Genomic DNA, 8,898 nt, shown 5'->3' on the forward strand with positions numbered 1-8,898 from the left:
TACCACAAGAAGAAAGTTTCTTTAACATTTGTTCTTCTAAATATACTGATAATGCCCCATAGCCCCTGGGTATGTCATTCAGAAGCAAACAAGCCAGTGGGTTGCCATGGTAGCAAAGATCACAAGGCATCTAGGAACCATGCCAGTTTGGAGGATGGGGGCAAGAAGACCACAGGAGGCATCTTCCTTCAGCAGGACTGTACCAAGCCACCTGTACTGAAGTCACTGTCTTGCTTTCCCAAATTTAGGCAGAAGTCTTCAAGTTTTGCTAGATAATAAGCTTTAAGAGCATTGTTTAGAAATTGTCACATATTTTGAGAAGCAAAAACATTTATTTTTACAAAACACTGGGAAGAAAGAAATATCCACAAAGAAAGCATGGAGAAACTTGTACTTCAGCAGAGGTTCCCAAGGCACTGTCCGTAAGAAGCAAGGTCACAACATCCATGGCACACAGATTTATGAACGAAGCTGGCTGACTGCTTTATGTATGTTATCAGAACGTTTTTCCACCTCAGTCAATTTCTGGTCCACTTGCTTTTTCTAAGAGAAAAACCACATAAAAAAGGAACTCTGGTTAAGACAAAAGTCAAAGAAGATATCTCTTTACCTGTCAGAAGAATTACAAGAGGAGTCCTGCAGTTAGAGGTGGGGGGATGAATTACTGAACAGCAAGAAACAGGAAAACCATAGGACAGCAAGGCAAAATGCAGAAAGCCAGACTGATCTGAAGGTTGCGTTTTTGATATTCCCTCTCCAAGTTAGAACACTTTGGTTTCAGGGGCAAAGTAGAGAGTACAACTGTATGGCCATTTTGAAACTAAGAGAGCTAGAGGATGAGAGGAGCCAGACCAGTTTCAAGGCTACCCCTAAATCCATACGTACAATCAGGTTCTTCATTTTCTCTTTGAGAAGTCTCATTATGTCTTGTAGCATCAGGTCAGACACATCTTTCTGGAGAGCAAGAAATACACAATTGGGGGAGTGTTTTCGATGCTCTTCCCTAGAAATTAAGAGGACAAACTATATTATAGCAATGGCCTTCAAAGGTAACAGCCCACTCTGGAAGGAAGAGTGGATAAGAAAGAGCTTTATTTCTAAATCATCTCACTATAGCCAGCAGTTGGATTATCAATATTGTGTATTTATTCATGTCTTTGTCAGACCAGTGCATCCCCCCAAAGGCTTAGATTTAAAACATTTTTTTTTTTACCACCACAGTATTCTATTCCTGACCACCATGTTGGGGGTGGGGGGAGAATGTTGAGACTTTGGCTAAAGAAACATATTCCACAACTACCAAGAACACCTCACAGATGGTAAGCTTAAGGGGGCACTCTCAATTAATCTTGGTAATCTTGTCAACTGGGTGAATTTGTGCTATGGCCTCCTCTTAGATTAAGAGTGTTGAAGCTGTTTGAAGACTTGAAGATGTTCTCGCTAACAGCTGGAAGGCAAAAGAGAACCAGTATAGCTATTCAAACACTGACACATGGTCCTAGGAATGCACTTGAAACAGAAACTCTGCACCAGCTAAGGCTTCTAAATAATCAAAAAAGCCGCTCCATGTTAACAGGAGAGGAGAGTTACATGCTTCATTCCTTGTTTCATCAGTGCAAGGCAAGCCACTCAAAAAGATCATTTCATGAAGATGGTTTTTCATACTTCCTTTACAGTTAACCCACCTCTTTCTCATAAAAAGCCAGTATTTTGTAAATTGCCTTCTGCAATAGCTCCTCCCTTCCCAAGTACTCTGTACATGCCATAGGCTCTGGGGAAGAGAGGACCACCAGCAACTACAGGTAATGGTAGGGCTAGCAAGTTAAGTTAGAACTTTATGGACCCCTGATTATAGCTCTAAACCAGGGTTGTCAAACATAAGGCCTGGGGGCGCGATGTGGCCAGTGGAAGCTTTTTATCCAGCCCTCAGGTTCTCAGCTGCTGTGTTGCTCTCAGAGCAGTGTTGAGGTGTTGCTGCTAAAAGGGCAGTCCCCACAAAAATTGGACTCTCCCGTATCTTGAAATATGATAAAGTTTTGCGTGTTTTCTCTTCTGTCATTTGAAGTTAATTCCTAAGTAAGAAAAAGTGCTAATTTTTGGTTATGAGTTGTTTAATGACATCACTTCTGGCCCTCAGCAGGCATCATGAATGCCATTCGGCCCTTGGTATGAAATGAGTTTGACACCCCTGCTCTAAACAGTTTAGGACTAGAATACCCACAGAACATACATAACCCTGCTCACCTGTTAAGATCAGCTGGAGGCTCTTCTGTCAGATTCTGGTTGGCAAGGACACACAAGTGAGCCTTTTCCATGAACATGCAGCTTCTTGCCCAAGGATATGTGGCTGGCTTTGTGCCTAACAACCTTCCATCAATGTCTGAATGCCAATTTTGTTCTGGCAGACATTTAAACATAGGATGCTTGAATCTACTTTTACACTGCCTTATTTTACTGCTTGTTTATCTGCTGCCTGTTGTTCTTTTTGTGCTTGTTTTACTTTTTGAATTGTATGTAAATTGCAGGTTTTTACAACTGATGTAAGTTGCCTTGAACACTTTTGTGAAAGCGGTATTAGTTTTTGTTCCTCAACTTTGGAAGGTTCAGTATGGTCAAGTCTGAGATAATACAATTTGGGGACACCACATTGGCCAGAGCTGTGAGCAACACTCTGCCTTGAGTTTCAGCCATAATTTTTCTAATCATTTGGAACCACTACATACAATTTTTTTTCCCTCTGCCAATCTGAACTTGAAACATTTTGCACACAAAGCAGGTGATCATCCATTAAGCTATGGCTCATGAAGAAAAGATGCAGAAGGCATCCCAAGAAGTAGGCATTTTCTACCCAACCTCACACTGAATAGTGTGGTACCTTCACACTGAAGCCCACCTTCTAATGCCACCTAGTAGCCATATAAGCTGATGAAAAACAACCAGTGCAAGCTGAAGTCTCCTGCTTTTTATATTGCAAAGGTTTTACTTCTCTTAATAGAAGAACACCAGGCTCAAGCATAGAGGCACACCACTTTCCTTTTACCAACAGGGAGCTCAGGAAAGTGCTCTTATCATTACTAGCTTGCAAGCCTGGGAAATTTAGCCTCTTCAGTGCTAGGGCACAGCATAGATTATGCAAATACAGTTTACACCACATTGCTGCATCTGGACACCTGTTACAATGGGCAACATCTCCAAATGTTCTAAAAATTAGACACAATCTGGCTACCACAAGTGGTTTCACTTGCTCTGGAGAAGTTGCACAGGACAGCTTTCTGAAAAGGGGGGGAAATAGCATACAATAACAAGCCCACCATTCAATGACCATTTGCCTCCAGTGTTACATTTCACTGCTATGTTTAGCCATAGTGTCTCATCATAAGCACCACTTTACTACAAATCTTAGAATCTGTTTGCAAGATACGCACATAGGGTCATCATCAGGCTCCCAACCTTCCAACTCCTTAAAGCAAAAGAAGCACTGGGCAACATCAGGTGCATTCTCAGTAGGGCAGTGAATGAATCCAGCCTCTGCCATCTGGGGGTGGGGGAGAAGACAAAGAAAATTGTTTAACATGGTATAAATCCTACAATTGTATGCATGAGATTTCTATAGTAGAAGGTCAGAGAGATAATTTGGCTGCAGGGCTCTAAATACCTTCTACTTCAAGGCAACTCCTTTTAATCACGATTAGTCATAAGAACAGCCCCACTGGATCAGGCCATAGGCCCATCTAGTCCAGCTTCCTGCATCTCACAGTGGCCCACCAAATGCCCCAGGGAGCACACAAGACAAGAGACAAACAACAAAATCACACAGAATAGCTTAGGCAAGCAGCTTGAGTGAGTCTGAGGTCCCTCAGTTTCAGTAAACTGTTTTGTGCAACCAAATTAAAACAGCAACAAATAATAATAATAGTTTTGCTTTCAGCAGAGGGCAGGGAAGAAGCTCTGAACAAAAACCACTGAAACTACTTAGTACTGTAGGTCCAGGGACCTTTAGTAAAGTGCAGTTAGCTCATAGTTCACCAAGCAGTAAAGCAGCTACTAGTTGCAGCTTGTGCAGGGTGACCAGATGTCTTTTTCTCCAGGACACTTCCTCTTTGTCAGCCTCCTGCCTGCAGAAGACCTGAAATGTGCTCCTTTCCCCTGTGAGCAGCCCCTGCACAGCCCTCTTGTAACCAAGAGCTTAAGGGTTTCAGTGAGCCCCATGGAGCCCATAGAGGAGGGTCTTTGGTTCTTCGCTGTTGTGTCCTCCATTTCCTTGGATGCCCCCATCTTGGGGGCCTGGTCCTCTTCTGCGGCTCTGACACCTGCCCAGGGACTGCATTGAAGCGTGGCCAGCTAGCTGTGGCGGTGGCATAGCTGGACAGGGGCTCCCCCGTACAGCTCCCTTTTGCCCCCCCAATGGCTTCCCGGGAATGGTTCCGAAGAGAGGAGCCGCTCGCCCACCTCCTTGCCAAGCTGAGTGCTCCACCCGCTCCAGCTACGCCACTGAGCTGCGGTCAGGAGGCAGGGCAGGGCAGGGCAGGGCTCCCTCCTTCCCCACCCCCGGGAAAGCCCCCAGGAGAACTGGCCGCTCACCCGCTCCGGGGTGCAGACGCAGTCAGAGACAAAAGGCCATTGGCTGAAGGTGGCGAGCCGGTGCTCCGTCAGGAAGAGCTGCAGCCCCTGCGGCAACTGCGAACCACTGTCACTGACCACCATCTTGACCTTCGCAGGACTGTTCGGCATTCAAATCCTCGCGGGGAAAAAGAACAATCGCGTGAGGCATGACGGGATATCGACGTTTACAGGCGCTTAGCACGCTGGGAAGTGTAGTTTGTGCGGTGATTGCTGCTAGTGAGGCTAGTAGAGTGGTGCTGAGTATGCAGCAATGCCTTTAGCTGCAATCCTGTCCACACTTTCCAGGGAATAAATCCCATTAACTGTCATAGGACTTACTCCTGAGTAGACATGCATAGGATGGGGCTGCAGTCCCAGCCACACCCTCCTGGGAGGAAGCCCCATTGACTCTCATGGGACTTACTCCTGAGTAGACATGCCTAGGATAGGGCTCTGGGGCTGCAGTCCCAGCCGCACTCTCCTGGGAGGAAGTCCCATTGACTAGGATGGGACTGACTTCTGAGTAGACATGCATAGGATGGGGCTCTGGGGCTACAATCCTAGCCACACTTTCCTGAGAGGAAGCCCCATTGACTAGGCTGGGACTGACTTCTGAGTAGACATGCATAGGATTGTGCCCTAAGCCCCTGTTTCCTGACCTGGGCCAAGAGTGGTGAAAATAGAAAGGAATTAGTATGAAGTGAAATTCACTGTAGTGAATTAAAAATTCTGTAGTGAATTAAAAAAATTCTGTTTTAACTGTGAAAAAGTTTCCTTTCTTTTGCTCACTGGTTAAATTTGCTGTTGTGACTGATCTCTGGGTTTTTATAAAAACCAAATACAGGTACATAGTTACGTTGTTGATCAGAGTCTAGGAGGGGGGGTAAATTTGTACCCGGTCCCAGGATCAGGAAGGGGGTCCAGGAGCCAAAGGAGGGGACCCAGAAGTCTCCTGGGATCTTACATTTTCCTATCTCACCCATACTCACTGCCCACACAGGATCCTGGGGGCATTACCCTGGGCACATGTCAGTAACTGCTGCCATAAGCCATACATACCTTGCTCAGGAATGCATACTTTTCCTTAATAGGGTCACATCTGGGAGGAAACTGACCTCCTACAGCAGCTCTTTGGCTTGTGGATCTGCTTACTATGAAGGAGTATATAGGAGCTCAGCGACACAGCTGCGGGACTTCAGCTGCTGCATAAGTCGGTTTTGGTGTACACAAGACACTCTCCATTCTAGCGTGAGCCTCAATATAATGATACGAATCTCCTGCAGTGGTTTTCTATATTTGAAAGATTTTAGGGAGACTTAGGAGTTTGTTTGGTTTTCCGTATTACTATATCTAGCTGCCAATGCCAGGTAGACCTGAGCTCTGCATTGGAAAGGCTGGTAGATCTGGGCTCCAAAGACTGTTCCGGCTGTTGCCACTTTCCTCCTGCCTGTTTTGCCCCTGTTCTGCCCACCCCGATTGCCACCCCCCACTCTGTTTCACTCCCCTCTTTGGGAAGGGGCCCAAAAGAATCTATACCACCTGATAAAATTCCTCTCAGATGTCCTGTTGTTGATAAGTGTAAGAAGACCACGGAGAAGGTAGATTAAATGGATCACATTTAATGTATGTGATGGTTTTGTTTATTAATGTAAGTTAAAACAATATATTTCACTGTTAGTAAGTACAGAGTATATGATTTGCCAGAGACAAGCAGCTTTGCTAGGAAACAACAACAAAAACGCAAGTGCTTACCTGGTCACAAAATAACAAGGGGACTACTAAACTTTCTTAGGAAGTGACAGGTAGCCTTAGCTTATGTACGTTTGCTTTGAAATAAGGGCCCAATCCTATCCAATTTTCCAGTGCCAGTGTAGTTATTCTTGTGGGGTGTGTGTTGTATCCTGTATGGAGGGGCAGTAACTGGGGCCTTCTTAAGATATAGGAATATGTGTTCCCTTACCATGAGGCTGCATTGTGGCTACACCAGAGCCGGAAAGCTGGATAGGATTGGGCCCTGAGAGTCTAATCCTGGGCTTGGCGCACTGGGTCACTGCCAGCAGGCATTGTTGCAAATATGCCATAAGGCATATTTTCAGGCCTACCGCCAGGTGAGCCCTGGTGGTAGGCCAGCGCTGGCTGGCACCAGGCTACCGCCAGGTGGGCACCCAACAGTCAACAAAACCTTTATTAGGCATAAATATTTGATGAGTGAAGACTCTATACAGAAACCATAGAGAGAATAGAAACCTAAGCAGTACTCAAATATATGTATATGTGTGCACCTATGTGTACACACAGATACAAACATACATTACATTATACATACACACATGAATTATTTAAAAGACAGAAAACAATCAGTTACTCTACAAACATTGCCAAGATGTAATCTACTCAGTGGTTGCTTGGCACAGAAAGCTTGGCTCGATTCAAATTACTCAAATTTAAGAACTGTGCGACTGAGAGGGTTGTATGCTCAATGTCACCTGCCAGAAGGAATAGAATTCTCAGAATGCCCTGTTCTAGCATTGAGCAAGGGAGAGAGAAATTGCTGTCTTAGCGCTTGATATCTGGAACAGTGCAACATAATGTGTATGGATGATTCTAATTCGCCTAAATTGCAGCTACATAAACGATCTTCCCAGGAGGCGTTTCTGAATCTGCCAAGTAAGTCATTAGAGGGGGTCACATTACAAAGTGCCAAGGTAAAGGCCCTTCTCTCCAGGGGGTGCATTAGGAGGGACAGATATTTTGGTTGTTGACCAGTTGTAATTTTGAGTTGAAAATTCAAAGGGGAACATTTTTTTCGTGCTTTGCCTAGAATCTCTTGCCTTTCTATATCATATAGTCTGGTTGTCAAAAGCCTGGTGATAACCTCAGGAGAGGGGGCCCCTTGTAGATCGGCCTCAAGGCCCTTCTGTTGAATTTTTTAATAAAATATTACTAGGCAAGGAGTTAACGTTGAATCAGTCAACAGCCCCTTTAGCAGCAAATTGTGATCAGCCCTGAAAAAGACTTTGGCCCAGTATTTTAAAAAAACTGGACCATACATGTAACTCCAGTCTATGTTGACCTGATTCCAGGCAGAGTGCTGCATAGGGAACGCAATGCGGTAAGCCGAGAATTTTGTAAAGAAATTTAGATTGAACCCTTTCAATTGTGTTATTTAATGCTGGCATCCATACTGGGATGCCATATAAAATTTGTGGTATGACTGTAGCATTGAAAACTTGTAAAGCAGCTGGTACAAACCAGTTGCCCCAGGAGAAGAAAAAGCGAGTTATGGCTTGAACCACTGGTTTGGATGAATTAGTTGCAATCAACCAATGAGAGGACCAGGAATGCTTGTAATGAAACCGAAGACCAAGGTACTGGATTTCCTTGACCTGCTGTATTAATTTTCCAGTGAAAAGCCAAGATTGTGGTTTATGAGTTCCCAAATACCACAATTTTAGACTTTTCATAATTTAACTGCAAAGCGTTTGTTGTAAAATATTCAATGCGGGCTTTGACCAGTCTTCCTAAGCCTATTTTTGTGCGTGAGATCAGAGCCATGTCGTCAGCATATGAAAGCAAAGGGACATCCACCGATCCCAGTTTGGGGCAATGTGTGTCAAACTTTGTTAAGAAGGGGGCCAAATCAATGATGAAAAGGATAAACAGAATGGGTGCCAGCACGCAACCCTGTTTGACCCCCTTGTTGATCGGGATTGGAGCCGAAACGTCACCTTGTGGGGATAATTTCACTTGACAGGAAGTGTTTATGTGGAGGACATGAATTAATTCTAATAATCTTTTGTCAAGTCCCATCTTCTCAAGTTTTTCCCAGAGTCTGTCCCTATCAATAGAATCAAAGGCAGACTTTAAATCCAGGAATGCCACATAGAGTCAAGATTTCTTTTGAGTCACCTGTTTGAAAATTAAATGGGACAATATCACACAGTGGTCGACTGTGGACTTGTTTGGTCTGAAGCCTGCTTGCTCTGGACCTATGATGTTATAATCAGATATCCAGGAAGAAAGTTTCCTCAGTAAGTGGAATGTGTACATTTTCCCTGCACATCCAAAAGGCTTATTGGCCTGTAGCTAGAGGGAAGGTTCTTATTTCCTTTTTTGAAAATAGGGACCAAGATTAATCTGGTCCAGGATTCTGGAAATACTCCAAATTTATCGATTCTTGTGAATAGTTCTGCGATAATTGGGGCTGTGGGCACCCAACCTCTGCTGCTCGGCGGATGCACGGACTGCCAAGCAGTGGAGAGGTAAGCGAGGGTGTGAGGGGAGGTGGGAAGGAGG

General features: G+C 44.6%; 1 protein-coding gene across 1 annotated transcript; it reads right to left on the reverse strand.

The window, feature by feature from the left end:
* Window positions 1-312: 312 nt before the first annotated feature.
* Window positions 313-4,709, reverse strand: BIRC5 (baculoviral IAP repeat containing 5). The gene is made up of 4 exons (XM_066616383.1): window positions 4,582-4,709; window positions 3,426-3,535; window positions 886-1,003; window positions 313-543 (listed from the first exon to the last, which is right to left on the reverse strand). The coding sequence occupies exons 1-4, from the start codon at window positions 4,702-4,704 to the stop codon at window positions 460-462; spliced, it is 435 nt and encodes a 144-aa protein (XP_066472480.1). The 5' UTR covers window positions 4,705-4,709; the 3' UTR covers window positions 313-459.
* Window positions 4,710-8,898: the final 4,189 nt, after the last annotated feature.

The sequence above is a fragment of the Tiliqua scincoides genome, chromosome 2, assembly GCF_035046505.1.
Source record: "Tiliqua scincoides isolate rTilSci1 chromosome 2, rTilSci1.hap2, whole genome shotgun sequence".
In the NCBI taxonomy this organism is placed as follows: domain Eukaryota; kingdom Metazoa; phylum Chordata; class Lepidosauria; order Squamata; family Scincidae; genus Tiliqua; species Tiliqua scincoides.

Coding starts and splice junctions, on each gene's coding strand:
- BIRC5 (XM_066616383.1), bottom strand. CDS start 4,704: ATGGTGGTCAGTGACAGTGGTTCGCAGTTGCCGCAGGGGCTGCAGCTC. Junction 3,536..4,581: donor GCGTCTGCACCCCGGAGCGG/GTGAGCGGCCAG, acceptor CCCCACCCCCAG/ATGGCAGAGGCTGGATTCAT. Junction 544..885: donor AGAAAATGAAGAACCTGATT/GTACGTATGGAT, acceptor TTTTTCTCTTAG/AAAAAGCAAGTGGACCAGAA.